The sequence below is a fragment of the Syngnathus floridae genome, chromosome 22 (genome assembly GCF_059516105.1).
Source record: "Syngnathus floridae isolate MCC-2025c chromosome 22, RoL_Sflo_1.0, whole genome shotgun sequence".
Lineage (NCBI taxonomy): Eukaryota > Metazoa > Chordata > Actinopteri > Syngnathiformes > Syngnathidae > Syngnathus > Syngnathus floridae.
In genome coordinates, this window is record NC_142434.1 from 6,233,436 (window position 1) to 6,261,029 (window position 27,594).

The following is a 27,594-nucleotide window of genomic DNA, read 5'->3' on the forward strand; positions in this document are numbered from 1 at the left end:
GTGGGTGTAACTGGTTGAGACATTTACTTTTTCAGTTATCACCATAATTGCTCAGCCAGATGTTCCTTACCCTTGTCTACAAGTTCAGGTAAATGTTTAATGCCGGCGGGTCAGTCGCTGATGTATTAGCTGGTACGCCTACCCCATGCGATGTGCGATGAAAAAAAAAATCCAGACTTGCACAATTATCTCCCGAACCCTCCCGTCCTCCCTTGTCAGTTTTTGTTATCCCATTCCGCCCCCTCCCTTGTTGCCGATGGCGTAATCGGAGCTGGATACTTCCTGGTGCGCATACCGGTGTCCGAGCCAATCACTCACGTCTTTTCCGCACCTCCTGACAGAGAAAGCTGCTTCAAGGTCTGAGTTGATCATAACTTCCACTGTATGCTTTGCTACCGCTCTTCCTCTGGTCATTTGCACATCTTTCCTGGTGTCAGTCCACCTTTTTCCTGGATGTGTCATTTGCTGATTGAGAGGCTGCTAGGTGACCTGTTGTAACCCAAATTTAGAGGTTTGGTGAGGGCGAGTAAGCAGGATGTGGCGTAAAAGGAAGTGGAGGGCCGGTTGTACCTTGAACTTGATGAGGTGTTACCTCGGCCGCAGAGGTGATAGGTGGAAGGACAGTCCGGGCGGGATGTTTCCGGTTCTTCATCATGTAGTGTCTTGTTACCATAATCATTTTTTCTAAAGTGCCACCAAATGAAGATGTATTGAGCACATACAGGTTTTGACACGCCTAATCCCACCCTGTCCGCCACATCCTAATAAACAGGGTGTCTGGTGTCCTCTCCTATTTTTACCAGTGGGCGCTGAGAGCCTCTGGAAGCCCCTCGTCAATGCCCATCTCATTCCCCACCCGCCAGCGTTGTGTCACCATTTATTAAGTCGTCATTACTCAGGTCCGCCTCGGCCCGCTGGAGGGTATCTCGAATAGGTCGACCCTGTTGCCGCGCTCCCTAAAGGGCAAGCCCGCTTGAGACGTGTTGCAGCAGATCGATGCAGGTAGCTGGGCAGCCATTAGCCGGGCTAATGCAGACAGATCGGAGGGAAGCAGAGGTCGATGGATAGCAAGGACACTTTCATATATCTGTCTGCACATTGCCTTGTTTTGGGTAAACATCCAAAAAGGCTCTTTGGGCTAAAAGGCTGATGAGATATGTGGGGTGATGGACACCATGATGGTGTAAACCAACTTCACAAAGGAAAATGCTGAAAGACTTTGACAGCCTTCAGAGAAGATCACATGGTGTCTTGGTAAAGAGTTACTTGATTCATCCCACAGGGAATTCTAGTCGGATACTTTCTTGTCGTGGGGTTGCCGAAACATGATGGTGCCCTTATCAGGGGGCTCGGTCTTCTAGCGTTGTTTTCTTTAGACTGCCTCGAGGTGTGCCAGTTGACACATCAGCACCGTGTTTATCAAAGCTTTTATCACCTCAACACTGCAACCCAACCATCCACCCCCCAACGAACGGAAAGGAAGCAGGAGGTGCCCCCCCCTCCACCCACACGGATATACACAAGCAAACCAAACCACCTGCAGGGACGTTGGTGGGTGTTGGTTTCGCTGACCCTCCTCCATTTATGTGAACGACTTTTCCAGAGGCCGGATCAGTACCAGACTACCAGTATGTGTTGTGGAAAATATTATAATCAAAACTGGTGGAATGTCTAATGCTGAGCCATTAAATTCTAAATCAACTTTGCCGGCTCGCCTCCCCCATCTTTGCAGAGGTCCATGTGTATCTCTAAAAATAAAATCCATTTAAAAGAAAGCAGAAATGCTGAGCATGTAATAACTGACAAAAAAAAAAAACAAGGAACTGTGGGCAGATGAGACAACACGATTCATGTTAGCTGTCAAGATATCCCGCCCCCGTCGCTCTCTCTCCCATCTCTCGCTCACCTCCCCTCCCCTTGCTCTCTCTCGTCCTCTCTCTCTCTCCTCGGCAGTCTGCTGGAGCTCCACGCCAGGATTAGAGGGTTGCCGCCACTGTCTGCTCATAAAGAAAGAAAAAAAAATATCCGGAATATAAAACGCCTTTACTTGAGACATTTTGACAGTTCAACTCGCTCTCAAGTGTCTGGCATCTTATTGCTAAGACCTCACCTGGGGGAGTAGACTGACAGGGACTACCTTCTGGACCTCCATACGGAGAGCCATGTGAGCTGCACCCCACCTCACACTGCCCATCACTCCTAAGCTAAAGGGGGCACACCTTTTGGATTCTTCCCCTTCCCCTGGACCGGGTCACTTTCCATACTCACATTCTCCAGGCTTGTCGCTCTGCCCCCCTGGAGCCACTCGTCTTGGGGCGCTGGTAGGGCTGTGAGTGCCCCCCTGGTCAGGAGGCCAGCCGGCAGCACTCCAGCACCATGGATTACCTGTTTGGCTTTGTGGTGCTGCTATGCGGGGCGGTGCAGCCGGGAAGTGGACTAGAGCCCAAGCACAATGTACCCAGGCTAAAGCTGTCCTACAAGGGTAAGCCCATTCTCGTTTCAGTCTCCTGGGTAATGTGGGACTTTCGCAACACAAGGCTCATCTAGTCTTTTTCTTGCCCACGGGCACTCTTTCATTCTTTTCTTTTCATCTATTTTTTGCTCACAAGGATTTTTTTTTACTCCTCTAATTTTGCGCGGCTATTTAAGTCGCCGGTTGCTTGCAAAAGCATCTCCCATTAACTTCTCTGTTACTTAGCCTCTCTCTTGCTTCGAATTTGCTATTCACGTTACAAATGTCCAGATTGGTTCCATATGCTGAGGTAGAGCTCTTGCCTGAAGTTAAATGTATATATTGGCCCTTGTTCCCCCTGTGCAGCCCTGTTAAGTGCACTGGACAGAGCCTCCGTTTTAATGGCTTCTGTCCCAAAATCTAACGTCAAATAAGGTAGAAGATGGGAGGGGGGGGGGGGGGGGGGAGGTCATTTTAGACACTGATCCTTTCTTTAAGCTTTAGCTATGTCCCAAATAGAAGTTTTGAATAAATACATATGCCTGCAGAAGTTTTTTTTTTTTTTTAAATGTTGACTAGTGCATTTTGTGGACATACACGGCAAATGTGTCATTGCCTCCTGTTGTTTCTTCCAATTTTCATTCCTCCTCACCTCCCGCTAAATCCGACTCTTTCTAATAGTAAACTTTTCCTCTTCACTCGGAAAAATGACATTTTCAGCATACTTTTGGGAGGTTCGGAGAAAGGCTCTTGTGGTTCTCGCCCGAAAACATGATCCAAAGTGGCCAACAGAGAGTGTGGTCTCTTTATTTTAGTCTCTCTCGTAAAACCTTCCCTCTTAAAATTTATGATCAATCGCTGTCAATTTGCAAGTGACAACAGGACTTTGTGGTGGAAGCTTTCACTTGTGTGCTCGACTCGCTTTGGTCTCTGGCATAATTTTGCTCTCGTTGAGAAATATATTTAGAAATCTCGTGAAAGAGGTGAATGTAATGTTTGCCACTCTAATTGATGTTCTATCTTTAACCGTCTTGTTTGCTGTAACTTATGTTTAGCGGCCTGCTATATGACATGTTTCATCCTTCCGACGAAGCCCAGGTTGTAATTTTGGTGTGATATATTTCCCATTATCACAGTTTGTGTCCACTCTGACCCTGCTTTTGGGCACAGATTCTCAGCCTTTTGGCGTAGGCAAGAGACGAGACGGCGACTTTCATTGAGTCGAAATAATCGCCGGTGGTGCAAAGTGGGCGGTCGCCCAAGTTGAAATCTGTGCGCCTTGATCAGAAGAGAAGGCTGCTGACAGTAGCGGTGATCAGTTGCGGACAGTCGAGATGTACATGAAGCGTTACCTGGGCAACTGAAGCCTGGAAAGCTGAAGAATGAAAGGCTTCATGCATGCTCCTCGGAGGACGCGAATAAATCTGCCAGGACTCACCTGATCCGAGTCATACCTCCCGTGGGTGCCATAGTGGAGGCCCAGCCTGCAGGCGTGATGGGGAAAATGTCATCCCTCCCTTGGCCATCTGTGTGAAGAATGCGAGAATGGTTCCCTGACAGCTACTCAAGAGAAATAGTCTGTCATCCAGTATCTGGTATTAAGTGCATGAGTGATAAATTAAAAAGCACAACGTCTTTGTTTTTACATGCAGTGGGACTCGATGACTTGCCTATTTTTTTCAGTCTTATAATTTGACACCTGGTTGTGCGCGTATAGATCTGGAAACAAATATGTCGTTGATTGTGTGCCTCGTCGCTCGCGTTGTGTCTGGAGCCCCACAGGTGTCTCAAGGCGATGTTGATGCCTGTCACAGGACTTGAAGGAGGGACGTGGCCAGGATTTGGCAGCAAGACGGTCACAGACGGAAGGGAGGCTGGCCGTGGAGTGAGGTGTCACTCATCTCCTCTCCCAGCATAGTAATTAAGTCAAATAAACGACAAGACGGAATCCTCTCGAGCGGAACGACCACACGGGTGCTGAGTGACGCCCCGGCGCGGTGGACGGAACAAGCGGGGCCTGTGATTTTGGGACTGTCAAATAAACAAGCCGGCACACGAAGAAGCCTCTTCAAACGGAAGAGCCGACCGAGAACACTCTTTCAAGGAGTCGGACTACGTTTCTGATTTAGATCAAGTGGAAAAGGACGCAGTGACGAGCGGCCAGTTGGTTGCGCAAAGTGGCCGACAGATAAAATGAGCCCTCACGGGACAGCTGGCGCGGCAAGTGCAGAGTGAATGATTTCCCAGAGGGGGCCAGTTGGGACATTGGGCAAAAAAAAATGTCCTGGCTTCTCCGAGTGGAAGATCGCAGGAGTTAATGATTTTTCCCTCCTCGTGGGACAAATACTTTTACTTCTAGTCCACAAGGGAGGTGAAAGGAGAACTCTAAGTGGAGATGGACTTAGGGATAGTAAACATAATCACGGGCTTCCTGCTGTAATTAGTGATGGCTAGGTGAGGATGGAGGGTGGAATGGAAAAGCGGCGGAAAAGATTAACTCCTTCACGTTCAATACACAAGTCACAACATATGGGAATCTCAATTTGGAAAAATGTGCAGCATGCCGAAGGAGTCTAGTGACAACAAAAGGCGCTGACTTCTCCAACTGAGGGAACCTCACTCCACCCACCTTGTTATAGATACGATTGCTCGATTTACAACCTGTTAGGAAAAGTGGATCGTTACTTTGTTGGTGACTTCTCTTTGTGCACGAATGCGTCTACGAACACAATGCTTTACTCCCACGGTTCAATGCACTTATGCATTCCTCAACACAATGCCTGCACAAGCCTTTTAAACTGCAAACAATCAGCAGGAGGAACACTGCCTCCTATAGGTCAAGTCGTGTAAATATGCGTGATAGAAAACCAAACAGTGAACCCCTTGTGATCCCTAAGCCTAAAACGCTTTGGGAACCTGATAATTTCTGTCAGCTCGGGGTAATTATGGAGTCCAACCGTGAAGTGAAGAAGGCTGGGAATCTGGATCGGACTTCCAGCGCTTCAAATAGACTCTCGATGTGGAACCGCATTTATTGCAGTCTGGACTCCATAATAAGCCAGTCTCTATGATTGTGTCCTCGTCTGATCCAAAAGAGTCTGGTGTACGTTTTGGGATGTCGGCTAATCAGCGAGCATCTTCTGTCTGTCTCGTCTGTCCACCCTGTCGTGCCGGATGTGTATAATTACAAGGTGTTCGCCAACTTTAGAGGCGCCGGCCTCTCTGTGGAGCTCCTCCTACGCACAAACCACAATGCCGCCGACTTAAAGTACAAATCTTTAAGAATGTTTTGCATTCTATCTGATTGATATGCTTAACTCTCATCAAGGGTGCCCCATTTTTATACATTCCTACGAAAGCAAACCCATGTTTTGCCGTGGCTTTGTTGTAAAAAAAATTCCAAATACGCTCGTGTGTTAAACCCAAATATATCACAGTCCCACTCTGATTCACTCGTGTGCAGACGCCCTACGTGCCGCACATTCTGCAAGAATCTACTCGCTATGACTAAGAGAAGCAATGTAGAACCCGGTGGGAAGCGCATTATGTGGAAATGTGGAATGTGTTTTATTTTCGTCCACAGGGAATGACTTGCATTCATTCACTCATGGTACCTACGTTTTTTGGGGAGGATGAACGTGGATGCTTCCATGACAAAATCAGGTTTCTGATCATCAGAAAATTGTCAGTTAATATTCACAGTTTTTATGTAGTGTGTTTACTAACAATGATTTTATTCATTTAGTCTGAAAATAAACATTTTATGGCCGTAAAACCAAATTTTATTGCAGGGTAACTGCAATAAAAAAGTATATCTAATAATAAAACAAACAAAATAAAAACATGTTGATTGTTTTTGGTGCTATTTTTTTTATTTAATTTGTTATTACGTGACTCTGGACGTAGCATTTTCTACTAATTGTGTTTACTAACAATGATTTTATTCATTTAGTCTGAAAATAAACATTTTATGGCCGTAAAACCAAATTTTATTGCAGGGTAATATCTCATCAGAAAATTGTCAGTTAATATTCACAGTTTTTATGCAGTGTGTTTACTAACAATGATTTTATTCATTTAGTCTGAAAATAAACATTTTATGGCCGTAAAACCAAATTTTATTGCAGGGTAACTGCAATAAAAAAGTATATATAATAATAAAATATAATAATATAATAAAAATAAAAACATATTGATTGTTTGTGGTGCTATTTTTTTATTTAATTTTTTATTACGCGACTCTGAACGTAGCATTTTCTACTAATTACAATTGTCCCATTTGTCCATAAGCAGGAAGTCGCATTGTGTGGTGTTGCATATAATCCGGTTGTACTATTGTTGAGTTCCGTCACAAACAATCCTGTTTGTCTAGACTGTTTCAATGCGGATTTACGTCAACAATCAGGATTTTTGTTGGCCGCCGCAATATCCCGCAGAATGAATGTCGGGGAAACGGTCCACCTCGCCGCTGTCTTTGCATCTGCCGTGAGGGTCTCGAGTTACAGCTGAGGTGCAGATTTGCTGAAACGCGGGTATGAATGGGTGCTCCCACCTGCTAATGCTCGTCAATCACAGAGGAGAGGAGGGCGCACCGCTCGATCCTTGTAGAATCAAGTTACAAATTAGTGGAGTGACGGACTGATGGACAACACGTGGACATGTTTGATGGGACGAAGGAGTCGGGCTGCTTTTTTTGTTTGATTCCATGTTTGACAACATTAGATGGAACAGGCAAAATTTGCCAAACTTACTTATGATTGGAGCTCAGTTGGACAAACTCCCTCGTAGAATTAAATGTGCCTCCAACTGCTTCAAACTTAAATAACTGACTTTCTGTTGAATGTCAAGCATGGGTCCTTGAGACTTTTTGGTGTGTCCTATCATGAGAGATGGGTCCACCAAATTTTGTGTCACTGGGTCAAATGTGTCAGTGTGTTTCCACAACTTTTTTAACAAAGTACAAGTTCTGCTTTAAATCAAAATGGCCAACTTCCTGTTGAATTCCAGGCATGGGTCCTTCAGACTTTTTTGTGTGTCTTGTTATGAAAGATGGGTCAACCAAATTATGCATTGCTCTGTGAAACTGGTATCAGACTTTCAACTTTTTTAGCAAAGTATGAGCATTGCAGTTTGATCAGAAAGGCCACTTCAAACCAAAACCGCTGACTTCCTGGACTATTTTGGGCACGGGTCCTTGAGACATTTTTATGCGTCGTGTCATGATTGATGGCTCCTCCAAATGCCGTGTTGCTTTTGTAAATGGTGTTTTTGGCAAAACTGGTGTCGACAGCTGATTTATAAATTTCTAGATTTCCTTGTGTTCCCATTCTGAATTAATTAGCGCGTATTGCTGTTTTCTCTCAAGGGGCGCCGACCGCCATTGTGCTCGCCGTCCACACTTTGCCCTCTCGCTTTCTGCAGCCTCGCCTCATTAGTCTGGAATAAAATGTCAGCGGCGACACGAAGCAGACACACGTGACCGTAGCGTCGGCGTTTGATTCATCTGCAGAGCCGGCCTGCATTTGCATACAAACCCCATCTGTGTGTGTTTGTGTGTTAAATGAGAAGCAGAGAGCGTGGATGTCGCACGAACATTTAGCGGCGTGCACGTGTGGGCTCGCTGCGGTGGGCGCCACCGGGCCTCCAGCTTGCCTGTGGTCGGCGCGCTCGCTGTGGTCCCGCCGCGCAGTGACAGGAGGAGACGCACTAATCAAATGCTTCCATATTCAACCACTATTTAGAACGTGTGTGTGCTTCCGTACGCGCCTGCATTTTTCAGACGCTCTTGTGTTGAGTCATCTTGAGTTTAATATTTGGCACAATGCTTGCTGCGCTGTGTCCCTTATATTTTGGCCTTTCCATTGATGATTAGGAACCCCTCTTAACTTCTGAAAAAAAAATCAAGCGAACCTCTACAATAATATTATAATTGCGACCGTCACATGACCAAACTCAGAAAACAGGTGATTTGTCTTTAGGCACCTGTGATGTCATTTTCAGTCGACAGCAAGTAGCAAAATGTCCGAGGATTTTCCAGCTTAATTCATATTCCAAAAATGCAATATTAATCAGAGTAACATTTTTAGGCTCGTGGGGTAGCATAAAACATACTATTGGGAAGATTTTCTTTTTACTTGACTTCCCCTTTAAATAATAAGGCAATGGGGGCAAAAATTAATCATACAAATATTACAGTGAAGATGTAAAATTTTAGAAAAAAAATAAATAATTATACAAAAAATATTGAAGATTGAAAACAAACAAAAAAGTCTAATAAAATTAAAAGTAATCTGTAATTAATTTGTCCAAAAATTTTCTCTTGTGTAAGTTTAGTAAACTATTATTTCTCTACTTAGCTTTTAAATGTCTTTAAAAGTTTTTCTATTTTTTAAAGTGTTCTAAATTAGTCTTTTTTTAATACATTTTACTATTAAATGTTTTGTAACTGCGTAAGACATATTGAGTTAACTTTTGCGCTATATCAATAAACTTGTCTTGCCTATTGATACATTTTAAAAAACTAAATACTGTGGAAAAAACAAAACTGCTTTCAAGGAGGAAATATGTTATGTATTAAAAGTAAAATACAAATATTTATAGAATAAAAAGAAGCTTTAGAATTTGTATACAAAAAATAATACTGTGGGAAAAGATGAATATATATTTACCATGCCTGGAAATTGACTTTGTATCTATTAAAATAATCATAAACAAAAGATAAACAATTTCATTGGAGGGTACGTGAAAGAAAATTACCCACTAAGTGTAATTGCTTTTAATCATGCGTGTGCAACTCTGGTCCGAATGTGACGCATAGGGCCGAATGTTTCATTTTATGCTTCTTTTGTTCCGCTGTTCACTCATCCAGCCCCTTGAGCACCGATGAGAGAGTTCGGACATTTGACACACACTTGAGCCAATGCTTTCGGAAAGTCTAACTCTCCCAAAATATGAGAACTATTTAAAACGTGGCAGCAGAAACGAGAGTAGTGTGCAAACTGTCATCTTTGTACCTGCCACCTGGTTGTGTTGTTTCCTGCGTTGCCACGGCAACAGGCCCACACCTGCTACTGTGCTCTCGCCTGGAAGGCGCGAAGAAGAAAAGCCAGAGAGGGAGGAGAACTTTGTGTGGATATCCTTGAGCTTAGGATAATATTTGAACACATTGTGGAGCGCCGCACACATTTTCCATGCCTCTTTTTTTCTTGCCATTTTTCCCGCACCTGTGTTTTGAGGCCGAAACCTCGTCGAACACACACTGAGAAGAAAAGGAAAGGGCGGAGTTCTGAATTGGAGGTTGGAAAACGCCAAACAAAACGTGCAAGAACGACACATCTTTGCTTTTACAAAGATCAAATCACGCTTGAAGGTCGCCAACTCCCTTTTTTTCCATCTTCATCAACACACTCCCTTCAAATGATTTATTCGTACAGCTCAAAATGTGACGACTATCCCGCATGAGGCTCTTTAAGGGATCAGTTTTGCAGTTTTGTTAATCAAACAATATAACTTCCCAAGACTTTTTCTTAAATTAAAACACCAAGCGGGTTCCAGTAGCTTCTAAAACCTGGTAAATCCATATTTGTATTTTATAATAATAATGTGACAGTAACTTAAAAATGACTTGAGATTTAAAAGATTAATTTCAGCACTCCAAAAATATCATGCATTGATGTAATTTCATTAGTGCAAAATATTAAAAACTATATGTGAAAAGCCAGATGAAAAATCTTAATTTACACACAATAAAATTGCGAAAAGCACAAAAATTATTACAATAAAGCCCCTAATTTCAATTAAAAATGACAACAAAAATACACCAATAATGCTGTTATGGTAACAGTTGAGCGTAAAGGATTAATATTACAAAAGTTGCAATTTCAAGTCTAAAAAAAGGTTAGAACGCACATAACGCTGTAATAGTAGCCAAAAATATAATAAATATCAAATAACGCGTTGTGTGCAATATGAACTAATTGTTACTAATCGTCTGTTCGTCACACACGCTCACACAGCTAAGTTCTTCCAATGTTTCCAAAGGGAAAAAAAATGAAATCCTGCCCATGGCTTGTCTTTCATTACTGCGCGGCGTGTGGGCGTCGACGCCTGTTTGCCAAATGGTCACTTCTCCACACACAATGTCAATTCATTGTTTCCTCTTCAGTCAAGTGTGTTTTGAGAATACAACAATAAAACAACAACACTGTGGTTCACGCTCAATGTCAACCGCGTGTGTGTTTTGCTCCCGCTGGTTTTTCTTTTTTTGCACACTCCACTATGTACGTCAGATGGCAAAATACGTGACACACGTGAGTGTGTGACTGTTACAATCTGCCCACTATGCGCTCGCCGCTCCCAAAATTTGTGCCGAGTAAGCAGGAAACGTCAAGTAGATTAGACTGTGACCAAGTGTGTGTGTCAATAGTTTTGTAAACTTGCACAAGGGCATGAGTCTTATGTTGCCAAATTTTAGTGGCGCGTGTGGCGTCCAAGCGAGCGTGTCCGTGTTTAGGTTATAGGTCGCCGTATTTCCCTCGCTAGCTTACACACACAAACATGCATGAGATCCCAGCCATGATAAAGATGCTGTTAGAGTTTGTGTGTTGTCGTTCGCAGTGCCTTCAACTGTTTTGACTCTCCAGACACAATGGAAACACAATCACAATTGGTAGATTGATTGTGTCTCACAATGACATCAGCGATAGCATCGGTAGCTAACGGGATGGAAGGGAAGCTTTTCTGATACAAAATCAATACAGTGATGTAAATTCATGTTAACAGATTGTCTTGCTTTAGAATAAAGCATTGTTATAATAAGTAAATTGAATGGTCATTGATTGGACTTTGTACTGCTCTTTCTGGTGTATACACTTTGGCCACCAGGGGGCAGTTTACTATAGAGATACGTACGGACACAGCTTAGTAAGATGCTGTAATAATATGAGTAGTTTTTGCAGAGGATAAATAATATATGCCTGTGAGTATTCTTTTATATGTCTACAAATGTTTGTGGCGTAACGAGATATCGATATGGCGACTATTTGGTCACTTTGCATTGCGTGTTAGCATTAAGCTAGTGGACTTTCCGAAAATGCTCAATGTGTGTTTTGCTTTATTTCATCTTTAGTTTAATGGTAAGCTGAGCCCGAAGCCTCTTTGTTTTAAGAAGAATTGATCAATGTCTGGCAAATGATTTTTTTCCTTTCAAGTCGTTTATTTTTTTTTAAATCACAATTTCTTTTTAATATGTGCCACTCCCACTTCCTGCCGCATCTTTCCCATCGTGAAATTTAAGACGACCTCCTCGGGTTCTGTTGACTGGAAATGGCATTTCCTTACACTTCCTCTCTCCGACTCATTTCCTGTGTGTGCGTGTGTGCGTGTGTGTCTGTTTGTGTCTGTGTAAAATGTGTGTGTACATCAATGACCACAGCGTCCTTCAGCCGAGTGTCTGTGCGCATGGAATGTCCATTGTGGCAGAAAAAGCCACAAACACACACACAAGCCCACACATATACACTCAAGCCATCTGCGGTGGAGTACAAACCCTCACATAACACCCATTCGTGTGTTTCCCCCCCCTACGAGCACCTTTCCGGGGTTACACCTCCTCCATCGTCTTCCATGGTCCTCTTCGTGGACGCAGATGTCCGAGTAGGCGCAGATGGCTCCTATAGCGGCCCGTCAATCACGTGACCATTCGTTGGACAAAAATGTCTGTGGAAATACATGCGGCGTTCTTCCATACGTGACGTGACGCTGATGATGATGGATGATGTTAAGCCACAGAATAAAAAAAAAAAAAAGAAAAGCACAAGCACGCTATTTGCTTTAGTTCACTGAGCTCAAGTTTTTAATTTTTATATTGCAGAGTGAAGCGATAAACCAGATTTTGTTACCATTCAAGCAGCATTCAAAAAGTAAAAGTAAAAATGTGTTATTTATTTATTTATTCACGCTTGTATTTATTTGTTTATTTATTTACTTACTGACTTACTTTTTATGTAGGTTTTATTTAGTTATTTTTTTGAGTTATTTGGTTATTTATTTTGTTTTCACTGTCCTGTGAAAAACACATACTTAAATAAAAAAAGTGTCTCATCTTTAACGTCGATATTCAATGATCTCAAAGCTAGGGTCCCGACCAATATGGGTTTTTTAAGTCAATGCCAATTCTGATATTTGGCAAGAGAAAAACACAGATTCCCAATAAATTAGCTCATTAATTTAAAAACCATTCTCTTATTTTCCTATTTGTTCATTAAATACATAAGTTGTATACAGATTCATGAAGTTATACGCAAGTACGTTTGTGTTAGCAGTAGTCGGATGTCTCATATTTGATGAAATATATATATATTTAAAGTACTATCATCCCATATGTCAATATTGAAATAAGTGTAGTATATTAAGTAGTGCTTATTGAAGGTGTTTGACTTTAATCTACACAAATTAGCTATTAAGAAGATTAATAAAAACTGATGCATTATTTCGTACTGCATACATTTATTATGTCTGAAGGTTTCTTTTGTTCATCAAATCCTCTCCACGCTCGGCCAGCCTCGTCTTTTAAATGTTAATTGAATGCAATGTAATAATGTAGTGTCACACGGAGCATTCAGTCACGCTCTGCTTTGTCTTCATTTACATAATACTGCGTTAAACACACACATCCACAGACAGAATGATTGCATATGAATTATTCAACCAATCACACAGATGAACACACTGGACCCTGATTGGGACGTGCTGGGATGTTCACGCCGGATGTTGCATGCCATACCTGTCTGTGCGTGTGTGTGTGGGTTATGTGTGTGTGATAAAACATGTCACACAACAAGACCACCTCTGATTGAAGGCTAATTTTGAAAACATCAACATTAGCCGTTAGCCACTTTTGGGCTACAAAGTGCATTTTTGGGGGGGGGGGGTATATTTGATGTGATTTTCTTAAATCTAAAATGTCTTCCTCATTCCTCCCTGTTTCCAGAGATGTTAGAGTCCAACAACCTGGTGAGCTTCGCGGGGCTGGCCAACAGCTCCGGCTACGACACCTTCCTGCTAGATGAAGAGCGAGGCAGGCTACTGGTTGGTGCCGAGGACCACATTTTCTCCTTTGACCTCGTCAACATCAACAGAGACTTCAAACAGGTAACAGACATGGCGAGGTGCCTCAACTGTGTATTTAAAACGACAAAAATTTGCCTTAAAGTCTGCTAGCTTAATGCTAACACATTATAAACCGCCATCGACATGCGAATAAATAGCTTCTAGAATATTGGGTGGCATTTATTGTAAAAGACTTTAAGCGTGATTTTGCGTGGCTGGAAAGGATTATAGCGTTTCCATTCATTTTAGTGAGGAAAGTTGATTTGAACTTGAAAGTCTCCTAAGTCTTTAAGTTAGTCTTTTTATCTGATTTGATCCACTTTTTTTCTGTTAGCCTGCAGGCTACACGCTGATCAACAGAGGAATGAAAAGATTGTACTCATCTGTGCGTCATTACAATTTAAAAGCTAGTCCAGAAATGAGCAATGCAGATTTCCCTTTTCAGCCGATGGCCGGGGAAAAATGACTTCTCTGTGATATGTGAACTGATGGCCACGTAACTTTAGCATCTAGTATAAATGAAAAATGACATTCATATTTGATATAGCATTATATGTCTTTCAGCATTCATCACATTAACGCACATAGCTTTACTATGCTAATATGCTAAGCCATGTGCAAACAATTGTACGTTTTGCTAAGTTGACAGAGTCAGCTAACATCTCACTCACGGCCTGTTTATAATCTTCGTGTTTATAATTCATGTGCACACATATGGATTTGCCAAGAGGACAATTTGAATGCATTATTCATATATTGTGTATTGTCTCTTCCAAGGAGCTCACTCTCGTCTGTTCTCACGTCAAAACGACTGTAAAGTGCGTCCATATGTTAGAGTTGGTTACAGAAACTTTAATAAGAACCACACACAGTGTAAAAGATTTCCGAGGTCAGACAGACAGAAACGAGCTTAGTTTGAACTCCCCCTCAAAAAATTCTTGAATTATACAAATGTGACTCACGGCGTTCCTGTTTCATGAAACATTCAAGCGTTCCCTTTCTCCCTCCTTCCGTCCCTTGTCTTTCTCCCATTTTTTCTCCCTAGTGATTTTGTGCATTTTGTCATTTGCTCAGATCGCGTGGCCCGCCACCCCCTCCAAGCGGGACGAGTGCAAGTGGGCGGGGAAAGACCTCGGGGTAAGTCGTCTTATTGTATTGTTTGCCGACCGCAATGATACGGCTGCTTTGTGTTTTGCCCTCTCATTCACGCGCCTAGATTTGGACTTTGAAGTTTACTCATGGGACACATTTTCACACATAACCAAATGACAAATCAAATGAGGCCTTTTCAAAAATGCTCACTGTGGATCATGGTGTTTCTCATTAGTCCCAAATAATCGCTACTTTCTAATTTCTACTTTCTCTACTAATGCAGTCATACATTCATTGTATTACTGACCATCAGTAAAAATGGAACCCTATTCTTTTTAGAGGAGCATCTTTCTTACATTTAATCATGTTTGTGTACAGTGCCTAATGAAGAGTCCAGTGGAGCATATAGTGGGAAAATTTAAAAATATAATAATGTTAAAAAGAAAAGCATTAAATAGTGCCCAGCCACTTTATGGTTTTGAAAAAGAAAATGTTTACAGATATATACATAGGTATATATATTTTTTTAATTAAAACAAATTATCACCGGGAAGGACCCAGTGAGTGTATTTATGTATTTCTCCAAAAATGTTGCAAATGATGAATTGGCCAGTGAGTGTTTTATTTTTGTGGAGAAAAAAACTAAATAAACATTCCAAACCATAATACAAACAATAAAGCCACCAATTAGTCTGTTTTCAGAAAAATATTTTTTGTTTTGTTTAATGAAATAATATAAAGTTATAAAAAATTTGTATTTATTATATTTATTTTATTTCATTTAACAAGACAAGAAGCCATAATAATTCAGTGTCAAGTCAGTGTGCTGAAATGGCGGAGACTTTTTTTTATTTAACATGCCGTTAGCCAGTTAGCGTCATTGCCAGTCATATTTTCGGAAAATGTTTGGGGGAAAAAAGGGGGGGGGAAACTATAAACTCAACAAACTGATTTAACTTTGATAGATCACTGTGTTCAGTGTGGCTGAAAATCATCCCCATTGTTTTTTAGCAAGCTCATTGCTATTTTTTTATTGCTATTGTGACAGCAACAACTTAGATTACTGATGTATTTTCATTTTATGCGTTTGCATTGTCAAACCCCTGTTTACATGTATGTCAAAGCATGTTTAATACTTGTATCTTTTTTGCCTGCCTTTGATCTGAAAATAATAACGTCTCCTTTGTGTTTCGTGAACGCGCATATAATTTATACAAGTGTCACGAGTGATGTGGTATGGCTAAAGCTTGCACGCCCAAACAGATGTTGTTTGTCAGTATCGAAAAGACAAGAAGACATGGAACGCACACACTCCCACAGAGGTTATTTATTGCTTTTGTTTTTAGTCTTTTTTTGTCTTTTTTTTTCAAGTGGGAGATGTGTTATTCCATTCGCAAGTTTAACCAACACATTTACCAGCGCTGGCTTTGTTTGTGTCGTGTGTTTGGATAGCTCGCGAGCTTAATTTCACGCCTGGATCACACGTCATCCGCCGTTACATCGGGCTTCAAAGCTCACCTCAGCGGCCCCTGCGCCGTCGTCTGTTAGCAAAGCGATGAGGCGTTTGCGTGCCGCCGCCGCTAAATGTTTACCCTTGAGAGTCGGCCAGCGGGAGCAGATGGAGCGGAACGCACCAGGCGTCCGTTGGGACAATACTCCCAATGTTCACACTTTTCCAAAAACAATCCTCCACCGGCGCAAATTTACAGCAGCCCACGGTTCGCACGGAACAGCTGGGGGAAAATCGAGTCGGCTCATCCCAATATACACAATGTGATTCCCTTTAATGGGACGTTTTTTATATACGGTAGGCTGGAGAGTCATTCCAGAAGGATTTGAAATTACCAATCAAAATAATGGAAACTTTCATCATTGCATGACTTTAAAATTGTGCTCAGATCACGTTTTAAGCAACCGTCTGGCCTAGTTGAGCGGAAAATAAGTTTTCCGCAAATTTAGGGTAACAGGTCCCGCCTCCTTAAAAAAAATCCACAAATACGTGAGTCCACTGTACTTTTATTCATATATTTTAATTCACATTTTATCTAAATTTTACTCCAACAAACCGTATGCACGTTCCAGATCCGTTTCTATATCTGCCTCAAAGAACTTTTCTCCAAATTGACTCTTTGATGGTGTTCAATGATGACAAGACTGCCTCCCACGTCGCTAATGAGTCCAACCCGAAGACAGCCCATGTCAGATTTTAAGAGGGGTCGACTTCAAGCGCACCGGGGGAGGATTGACATTTAAACGACGGCGTGAGAATCATGTCGTGTGCAGTAGGAAACACAGAGGGGAATATCATTAAGGGGCAGTGTATAGACTGTATATGCACGGATGAGGTCAGCCACAATATTTCAACTAAGATCTCAGCAGTGGCCCTCTGGGTGCACTGGCCAAACGTTTAGCGCACTAGTCGATAGTAAAAATGTCAAAAAGTCTTATCTTTCAGTGGAAGATTCTTTTTTTGTTTGTTTCATTCCCACATATAGATTTTGACCCGTGGCTAGCACATATTTCACTTCATAGCTAAGTGGCACCTGAGTGGGGAAAGCTCGGTTATTTATTTCCAATGCTACAACATTGTCCATCAAAAGGTTTCCAAGAAAATGTTTTTTTACGAGAATAATTGTTGACCCACAAAGTTTAAACAACTGTTAGAAATTTATGGGTAGCACCCGGTTGCCTCAGAGTAATACCGTATTTGCCGGTGTATTGGTCGACCTTTTTCGATCCAAAATCGACCGAAAAAAATCGACCTCGACTTATACACCGAGTCATAAAATTTAACTTCGTATTCATCGCTTCAAATGTGATGGTAACCAAGGCCGTTTCTCATGCATCTCATTGTGCGTTGCACTTAGAAAATTTGAACCGGGCGGCGTGCGCGAGTGCGCGGCCCGCTGGAAGTCGAATGAGACGCCGCGACCACTTCCGCGGTGCTTATAAACAGCCGATCCGCTCGGCGGGGGCTATTTTCGGCCACTTGGCTCGTGCGCACGGCCTCCCGGATGTGCCGGGCGGGCGCGCGAGCTCGCCGGCCACTGGAAGTCGAATGAGGCGCCGCCACCACCTCCGCGGTGCTTATAAACAGCCGATCCGCTCGGCGGGGGCTATTTTCGGCCACTTGGCTCGTGCGCACGGCCTCCCGGATGTGCCGGGCGGGTGCGCGAGCTCGCCGGCCGCTGGAAGTCGAATGAGGCGCCGCCACCACCTCCGCGGTGCTTATAAACAGCCGATCCGCTCGGCGGGGGCTATTTTCGGCCACTTGGCTCGTGCGCACGGCCTCCCGGATGTGCCGGGCGGGTGCGCGAGCTCGCCGGCCGCTGGAAGTCGAATGAGACGCCGCGACCACCTCCGCGGTGCTTATAAACAGCCGATCCGCTCGGCGGGGGCTATTTTCGGCCACTTGGCTCGTGCGCACGGCCTCCCGGATGTGCCGGGCGGGTGCGCGAGCTCGCCGGCCGCTGGAAGTCCAATGAGGCGCCGCGATCTCCTCCGCGGTGCTTATAAAGTGCCGATCCGCTCGGCTTGGAGCTATTTCCGGCCTCCCGTTGGTGCCGGGTGGCGTGCGCGAGCTCGCCGGCCGCGATCTCCTCCGCGGTGCTTATAAACAGCCGCATGCGCACGGCCTCCCGGAATTTGAACACATTTCGTCAATAAATTTCGCATATTGAATTTTGAAGTTTAATATAATGCAACAATTGAGCTCGACTTATACAAAGGATATATCATAAAATCGTAAATTTCCGTCGAATTTTAGGGGGTCGACTTATACACCGAGTCGACCTGTACACCGGCAAATACGGTATATATAATAATCATGAGCTAGCATACAATTAGTTTAAAAAAAAAAAAATCGAGTGGGCAACTCTAGCCTTTTTCTTTTCTTTACTAACGAACATTTTGTACGTCTAAAAGTGGTTTTCAAGCATTGTGATGAACTATTGTCACATATTCTTTCCTGATTCCGAGCAACGGGAACAAGGCAAAGATTTATGACAGTTAGCGACTCATAGCTAGCACCCTGTGTAGCTCAAAGATGATTAAAAAGGAAATTATAATTATAATGCTGTTCATTGGTAAAACATCCAGTCTAAAAGTTGCAGTTTACAAGAATTGGTGTCACCGACAAAGATAAACGGCCGCTGTAGCCACAATGCTAGCAGCCTGTTAGCGTCATAGCTAAAGGAAAGTAAATAGAATAGAATAGATTGCCCTTTAATGTCATTTTACGACTTAGTTGTACAATGAAATTTGGAAAACATGCAAAGCTAGCGTAGTTCTGTCCAACGTTAACACAAAACGATTGTGGTTCAAATGTTCTGTCTCCACATGTAGCCCCCGAAGGTTTCCTTTCGTAGTTTAAACAAACGGGCCTGTGGTCAGATTCTGTTACCGTTTAGGGAGACTGTTGCTAGCATTCATGCAAAGCTAAGGCGGCTCTCTGTCTATATTTAAATTACAGATGTTGTCTTTTCGTAAACGAGGGCAAATAAGTATATCCTGAATGTCTTCAACATATGTGCCCATTAATAACTTTGCTCAAACCTGCTGATTAGCATGGCCCTAAACGGCCTCGCGCCGTTGGGAATGTCTCTAAGTGCCAAGTCAAATACCCCCAACATGTGGAACATTCCCGTTCTGAAGTGGATTTGCCTGATTTCTCTCACAGGTGGGATTTGCTTAAAAGGCAGCGGAAATTTCAGGGCTATTATTTATTTTTTCTCTTGGAAAATCTCCCACCTGAGAGTAGTCCTGGTCTCTACTGTTCTATATTAGACTCCATTTTCTAACATCACGCTTGTCTCAATTAGCCTCCATACCGTTTTCATAGCTGAAGATATTTTACGACTAAAAAGTTTCACATGCGAATGTTCCCTGTTGTGTCTTTTCCAGAAAGAGTGCTTGAACTTCATCCGCGTTCTCCAACCCTACAACCAGACCCACTTATTTGTCTGCGGCACCGGAGCCTTCCATCCTATCTGCTCTTACTTGGAAATGGGCAAGAAAGCCGAGGTAATGCATTAGAATTCAAAAGATATTGTACAGACAGCAAGTATAGTCGACAGCCACTTCCTGATATTTCATCAATCGAACCTCAGACTGCTAATGTGTCGTAATTCAGGATTTATCGACTCTTCTTTTTGACAGGACAACATCTTCCGTCTGGCCTCACATTTCGAGAACGGTCGCGGCAAAAGCCCTTACGACCCCAAGATGCTCTCGGCGTCGCTCCTGATCGGTGAGTCGGGTTTTCGGGCCGCGACGATCGCAAACAACTTCATTCCCTAATGACCGCTCGTTTCCCTCGCCAGACGGGCAGCTCTACTCTGGCACGTCGGCCGACTTCATGGGACGGGACTTTGCCATTTTCCGGACGCTGGGGGATCACCATCCTGTCAGGACTGAGCAGCATGACTCCAGGTGGCTCAATGGTAAGCAAACGGGAAACCAAAGCCGGCATCAGAAGGATTATTGAGCGCTATCTCTCAGCATCACATCGGATTCAAGTTTTCCTCGAGCCGCGCCAGCCTCCCCCCCTCCCCCCTCCCATCTTTTTTGCTTTCCCACACTGCTAATCCACTCTCAGCTGTTTTCCTGTTGTGGAGTCGAATTCCACTTTTTCTTCTTCACTGCCTTCAACAATTATACACTCCAGAAGACTCGGCAGCGCTGATGACATATTGTCCTGACATTAATCCCCCCCATCCATCTTTCACCTTATAATGGTGGGGATTACGAAACTAGGGGATATTCTTTTTGGCATTTATCATCGAGGGGTTCATGTGTCACAAGTGGGAAAGTATTTGTCTAACTACAGGTGCTGAAAATACGGATAATATAACAAAGATGCTCTGTCCAAATAATGTAAAACATTTTTGTGTTTTTTTTCGTGTGCCTCCAGTTTGTAATGCCACGCAGTGAACTGCGCGACCTCCACTTGTAATTTATGAAAGTGTGGATTTAATGACACGTACTCGCTACAGGGGCTTGATTCATCGCAGAGGTCTCGCACCTGCCTCCAGCAGAGGCTTATAAATCCATGTCCCACATGAGGCGTCTTTTTCACAGCCCTGAAAGACGTAACACAGCACTGTATTATTTTTTTTTACGCCTCTCCGCTTACGAGCGGAAGTCTCTGGTCTTTGATTTCCTCCCACTCTTAAAATCGAAGGTACAGGGCTCAATCATAACCATGTGTCTTTGAGTGAATGCGGTTTGGATGTGCGGTTTAGCCGGGATTTGGCACGCCGGGTATCATGGGGGATCACTTTCAGAGGTGTAAAACTACGTCCCCTTGAACAAATGTGGCTTTGTTTAGACTCCTTTAATGGCAGCTTTGTTCACTTTTTCCACCTTTAGACCCAAAATTTGTCGGCATTCACTTGGTCCCGGAAAGCGACAACCCTGAGGACGACAAGATCTTTTTGTTCTTCAAAGAGAACGCCATGGATGGAGAACACACGGGTAAAGCCACCATCGCTCGAATAGGACAACTGTGTAAGGTAAGTTTTTCCTCGTGGGTCCTTCCGAGACCAACAGGTTCATGTTTTTGAGGGAACATCTACCGAATCTTTGTCTGCAGAATGACATGGGAGGTCACCGCAGTCTGGTCAACAAGTGGACCACGTTCCTCAAGGCTCGACTTATGTGCTCCGTACCGGGCATCAATGGCATCGACACGCACTTTGATGAACTGCGTGAGTTTCTGCGACTTCCCCGTGCTCCGAAATGCTCTCAAGGATAACGTTTCCACCATGTGCCTTTTTTCAGAGGACGTTTTCCTAATGAGCTCCAAGGACCCCAAGAATCCACTCATCTATGCCGTTTTCACCACATCCAGGTATGCGACTCAGATCTACTCTTCTACAACAAGCCTTTGGCAAAAATTAAAACTCCAGATGGCGCTTCTCCTCTCACAGACAGGAGATCACCTGAATCCGATTAAAACCTAAAATACGAATGCCCCATCTGGTCGTACTTATCGGATATAACTCTTATCGCACATAACTCATTTGCATATGTCGGAAACATCAGTCCAAAGACCATCAATCACCGCTAATGATACAAAACGTCTCAGTGGAACCACGGCGGCAGCCACGGTGGATGGCTTTTATCAGTTTTCTAGCTTGTACTCAAGCTGAGAGGTCAAGACACACACACACACACGCGCAGAAGCACACATTAAATTCAATTAAGGGGCATCGGGGAGTACAAGAGATTTAATTGGTTTTCTAAGCGGCCGGTTTTCCCGAGATGAATAGAGCACAGCTTCTTTTAATATGGCTGCTTAATGGGGCGCCGCCATTGACAGATCTATGTTTGATTAAGTGTGCATTCAGAATGGAATTGTGTGAGGTGGAATATCCGCACAAACAGATGTTCCTCTCGAGGAAAGGCGCCCGCCGCGTCCTTTGCGTTAATTGAATTTCTGTTGAATTACCACCTCGGAAGCGTTCGTCCATTCATCTTCCGCGCTTTGCCGACTCGGCGTGTGCTCGCCTAATTAGGAAACAAAAGAATGATGCTGGAAGGTTTGCGTTCCCGTCATTTGACATCAAATTTGATGGATGAACGCGGCGCGATTGTGCTGCGTTCAACAGGAATAACCCACATTTGGAAATTTCCGATTCCAGCGAGCGATGCCTCTTGGATAACCTGAGACAGATCGTAAATTCGCATTGAGGGCTTCCACTTTCTTTTTTTTCTTTTTTTTCATAAGATTGATTGATCTCACGGGTTTCTGGAGCAAGTGGAAGCCACCGACGTGACTTCCAGGGATGCTCTGGAAAGCAAAGTTCCAGGCCAAAATTCCTGTTGGGGGGGAAAAAAAAAAGAACCTGGAAGCAATCAAGAAATATTCCAATCCATTGCTGCTGCCGCTTGCTGTCTCGTTTTGTCTCCTGTACTCATTTGTGGTTTTCTCCCTCCGCAGCAACATCTTCAAAGGCTCGGCGGTGTGCATGTACAACATGGCCGACATCCGGAGGGTGTTCCTGGGCCCCTACGCCCACAGGGACGGACCTACATACCAGTGGGTGCCCTTCCAAGGCAGGGTTCCCTACCCCCGACCTGGAACTGTGAGTGTGAGGTCCAACATTTTGTACATTTTGAAAAGACCAGAGTTTCCATGGGTCAAGTATTCAAAGTCATTAAATAGAAAATTAATGCATCAGTATAAAACTTAAAGTATACAAGAACACAATTTAGCAATAATTAATATGAAATAATGTGGAGACTGGGGACTAGTTGTAATTTCCAATGAACAAAATGGACTGGAATCCACGATTTACTTCATTTTTCAGTTTCATGTTCCAATTAATTTGCTCTTTATTTGAAAACAGAAACATACTGTTCTTGTTACAACATAAAACGCTAATGCCACCCAGTGGCAGAAAAATAACCTCAACACAATTCGGGCTCATTGTTTTACACTCTTAACACAGTCTTTTTCCCCCAAAAAATAAATAAATAAGTAAATTAAATAATATTTTTCCAAAATCTCTTGATACTCAACATCCTTCTGTCTGGCCCTCAGTGTCCAAGCAAAACTTTTGGCGGTTTCGACTCCACCAAAGACCTCCCTGACGACGTGATCACGTTCGCCCGGGGCCACCCGGCCATGTACAACCCGGTGCACCCCATCGGCGGGCGCCCCATAATGGTGCGCACTGACGTAGACTACCAGTTCTCGCAGCTGGTGGTGGACCGCGTGGAAGCTGAGGACGGCCAGTACGACGTCATGTTCATCGGCACGGGTACAGCTAACCTCTTAGCCACTGTATGCACACTCACAAAGCGGATAGGGATTTTTATATTTGAATTATTTTCTTGCAGATATGGGCACTGTGCTCAAGGTGGTTACCATCCCCAGGGAAAGTTGGCATGACCTGGAGGAGGTCGTGTTGGAGGAAATGACCGTCTTCAGGGTATGATTTGTAAATAATTGTTATTGTTATGAAGCTGGGTCAATTGAATGTCAATGTGTGTTGATTTATTTTAGGAGCCAACCACTATCACTGCAATGGAGCTGTCAACCAAGCAGGTAAATTACACAAAGTCAGATTGAAATGCTGTTTCCAGGTCGAAATCCTTCTGAATTTATCATTTTCACGTTTTTGATTTGGGCTTGTTTGACAGAATTGCCCCGAAGGAATCTGTTCATTGGCAGAGCTAGAGGGGGGACCATCGGGGCACTAGTCCCCCTTTATATATGGTTAGATTCCCAGATACCAGGCTAGAATTTTTCAGTTTTCAAGGGATCTATAATGAATCTTTGAGTGTTTTCTATAAAAAAAAGGGATTTTGTAAATAAAAAAAAGAAGAAACTTCCTCAGACTCGTACACTAAATTGAACATTTTGATAGGAAGCAGCCAAACTTCTACTGTAATTCAACCAAATAAGCCCCAATCTTGAGTTTTTCTTGATCTTAATATTGTTAATGGATGTAGCATATACTTGATGTAAAAAAATGCTTATATATAATATAAAAATACTTAGATTATAATCTATATATATTTGTTATCTCATGCACTATTTTGCCTCCTGCATCCCACAGCAACAGTTGTTTTTGGGCTCATCGCTGGGCGTGTCACAGATGTCCCTGCACCGCTGCGAGGTTTACGGCAAAGCCTGCGCCGAGTGCTGCCTGGCCCGAGACCCGTACTGCGCCTGGGACGGCACTGAGTGCTCCAGATACTTCCCCACTGCCAAGAGGTACCGGACCGCCTCCGCACAACAGAAAAAAAACACAAAGTAGGGCCAGAACATCTCAGTCCTTGTAATTAGGTGTCGGGACATTGCGCAGGAGCATCCTGACATTCTTCTATGCTGCAAATATGAGAAGCAGATGGGGCCGAAGCAGTTCTAGGGGTACCACCCCTGTAGCCCCCTCAAATGTAATGCTCGACATGGACCTTTTAGGCTCTGAAGTCCAGTAATGATCCCAGTGGGGCTATGCAGTCGTACCCGATTTCTGAGCAGTTTTCGCTTTATTTCTCTCACCTTTGGCTCACCTCTTCTTTCATTTTTTTTTTTTTTTTTACGAGAGGAACTGGAAAAGTGCGGTAAAATCTTGACGATGACATTTCACGCTATCGTCGTTAAAAAAAGAATAAAGGAGGACTTTCATGGAAATGGCTCATCGAAGGCCACTGAAGGTTTACAGTGATAAAATTCAACCCCCATTTCACTAAAGTAGTTTAGCAGCAAAGAAGAAGGAAATATGTTCTCATTGAGCGCTTGAATTTGGAAACATTGCCCCCTAGAGGCCGAATGGTGGAAGTACAGGATTAAATTGATTGTTCTGTCCTCACAGGCGAACAAGACGACAGGACATCAGGAATGGAGACCCGCTTTCCCAATGCTCAGATCTTCAGCATCACGGTTTGTGGAAAATAAATAAATAAATAAAACGTTAGGTGTATGTCCCCCCTGTCTAACGTCGACGCTTCTTCAGATGACGTCGACGGCCTGGGTGGCGGCGTAGGTGGCGTAGAGGACCGCGCCGTCTATGGCGTGGAGAACAGCAGCATGTTCCTGGAGTGCAGCCCCAAGTCTCAGCGAGCGCTCATCTACTGGCAGCTGCAGACGCCCGGTGGCGAACGCAAGCATGAGGTGCGCTAATTAACGGGTTTGAGTTCACCCAACTTTTTTTTAAAATAGATTTTACACTATATGTTATCTAATTGTCCCTGTGGCGTCTTGTTAGATCAAGATGGACGATCGGGTTCTTCGCACGGACCAGGGTCTGCTCATCCGCAGTCTGTCCCAATCGGACACGGGCGTGTACCACTGCCAGGCGGTGGAGCACGGCTTCATCCAACCACTGCTGCGTCTTAGCCTGCAGGTCATCCCCGCCCACAGGCTGGGTGACATCCTCCCGGGGCTCCCTGGAGCCGGGGCGCCGCCCCCCGACAAGCAACGCGTGTGGTATCGGGATTTTCTGTCCCTACTGGATCACCCAGACCTCAACAGCGTGGAGGAGTTCTGCGATCGCGTTTGGAAGAAAGAGCGGAAGCCCAAGAAGGCGAAGGCGCCCAATGGCAACCCGCCGCTGCGGCCCAAAGCTTTGGCTCCGAACGCGCAAAAGCTGCAAGCCGCTCCCCCGCAGGGCAAAGTTTGGCTCCAGTCCGGGGCCGACAACCAGAAAAGTCAAGCCGGCTTGGGCATGTTGAGCGTCCAGGCGCCCAAGAACCAACCCAAGACGCAGAGCGGTCCGAAGGGGCAGGCGGCGGCCCGGGCGGGGACGCAGCACGCCGCCAAGTGGCGACGCATGCAGGACAACAAGAAGGGACGTAATAGGAGAACCCACGAGCTGCAAAGACCCCCAAGGAGCGTTTGAGGGAGGGCGAGGTTAACACCAAAAAATAAGCACAAAGACGAGCACATACACACACATGCACACACGCACGCATAAGCACACATTCTGTAGATTTTATCTTCATTTCAAATTTCAGTGACCTCTACATACACATCACGACATGCACACGAGCTGTGAATATTAGCAGCGGGAAAGCTACATGTAAAAACGTGTGAGGACGTAGCCGGTTGCCATGGATACGGCTTGGCGGACACTTGCGCCTCCTTGTATGTACATAAGCTAGTTCACACTTAAACGCAGTTTAAGACGGGAAGACGGCGGACTATTTTGGAATGAAAAAGAAGCAGCACATTCTCCGCAGGACTCGAGCATGTGATCCCCCCCCAACACCGAATGGAACAAACTTTTGTTTGCTGACAAGAAGCAAAAAAAAAAATCTTCCATGTCGCATCACATGCAGTGGGAAGCATCGTGCATGTTGTTGTCCATCCATGTGTTGAATAAGCTACTTATTTTACAGGCTTTTTTTTTTTTTTACATCCTGAAACAATTTGTTTTTAGATAAGCCACACAACATGACTGCGGCGGTCTCATTGTCCCCTCTGTGTAACTTATTACATCCGAAACACACACTTGTTTAATGTACATATATATACGACAAGCTTCTCTCTGTGTGTATATACAGTACAGGAAACACCATGTGATCTTTATTTATTGCTCGTTTTGTGAAAGGGTTGCATTTATTTTTTTATATTATGCTGTTTTGGGGTGGGGCTTGTCAGTATATTGGGGGCGGTTAAATAATACCTTTGGACCAACTGGATGGAATTAGTTTCATTTTCAGGATAGAAATACAGAATATATAGATAAATATAAATAAGGCCTAGCGACGAAAAGCACAATTTAATTTTCTTTTCAGGACAAATTAGGTTTCTTACACATCCATACACATTGTTCAATTACATGTAAGATACTCCCCCTAAGAAAACCAGTTCTAGCTGTGAATCTCTGTAAGGAATAGCGCAGACAAATATCCAGTTAGCCCGAGGAGAAGACATGTTATATTGCATGTGAATGCTGCCTACAGTTTTTTTTTCCTGTCTCAAGTGTTTTGTGTAGGACTTCCCTTCAAATGCCAACAAGAGTAATGTTATTAACAACATAATGAGCTGCCCCCCCCCCCCCCTGAAAATCAAGGACGTTTAATGTATCCCTAATTCAGTTTTCAATTGGAACACTGAACGTGACTGCAGCTGCTGTAACACAATTCTTTATGGCATGCATTCGGTTGTCTAAATAAACATCTCTGTTACAAACGAAGTGTCTGTTTTTTCTCTTATACAATACATGAATGGATGGTAATTACCAGGTCAGTGTTTGTATTGTTTTAACCGTGGTTGGAATTCTCTCTTTAACACAAGAGTCCTATACAATGTGGCCCTCTTGTGCCTACATGAGACAACTGCAGTACAGTGGCTGCAACTGTCCAAAACTTGCAACGTTGACGTCTCATTTACTGTCACTTGCATACGTGCGTTTCATTTACTTTTTAAATTGCCACTATAACTAGATAGATTCAAGATTCAAGAGTTTTTATTCGCCATGTTTGAG

At 43.7% G+C, this 27,594-nt stretch overlaps 1 protein-coding gene across 1 annotated transcript; it reads left to right on the plus strand.

The window, feature by feature from the left end:
* The first annotated feature begins 1,963 nt into the window (after positions 1-1,963).
* Positions 1,964-27,299, plus strand: sema3aa (sema domain, immunoglobulin domain (Ig), short basic domain, secreted, (semaphorin) 3Aa). Its single transcript, XM_088366684.1, has 17 exons — positions 1,964-2,482; positions 13,443-13,603; positions 14,636-14,698; positions 19,556-19,675; positions 19,811-19,901; positions 19,975-20,094; positions 21,023-21,165; positions 21,246-21,360; positions 21,434-21,503; positions 22,596-22,740; positions 23,199-23,418; positions 23,498-23,589; positions 23,664-23,705; positions 24,220-24,377; positions 24,979-25,046; positions 25,120-25,277; positions 25,372-27,299. The coding sequence occupies exons 1-17, from the start codon at positions 2,377-2,379 to the stop codon at positions 26,002-26,004; spliced, it is 2,505 nt and encodes an 834-aa protein (XP_088222810.1). The 5' UTR covers positions 1,964-2,376; the 3' UTR covers positions 26,005-27,299.
* Positions 27,300-27,594: the final 295 nt, after the last annotated feature.

Bases quoted from the DNA above. Each gene is read 5' to 3' on its own strand.
- sema3aa (XM_088366684.1), top strand. From the start codon at position 2,377: ATGGATTACCTGTTTGGCTTTGTGGTGCTGCTATGCGGGGCGGTGCAG. The intron at 19,676-19,810 runs GTAATGCATTAG...TCTTTTTGACAG, and splicing joins AAATGGGCAAGAAAGCCGAG to GACAACATCTTCCGTCTGGC. The intron at 25,047-25,119 runs GTTTGTGGAAAA...ACGCTTCTTCAG, and splicing joins CTCAGATCTTCAGCATCACG to ATGACGTCGACGGCCTGGGT.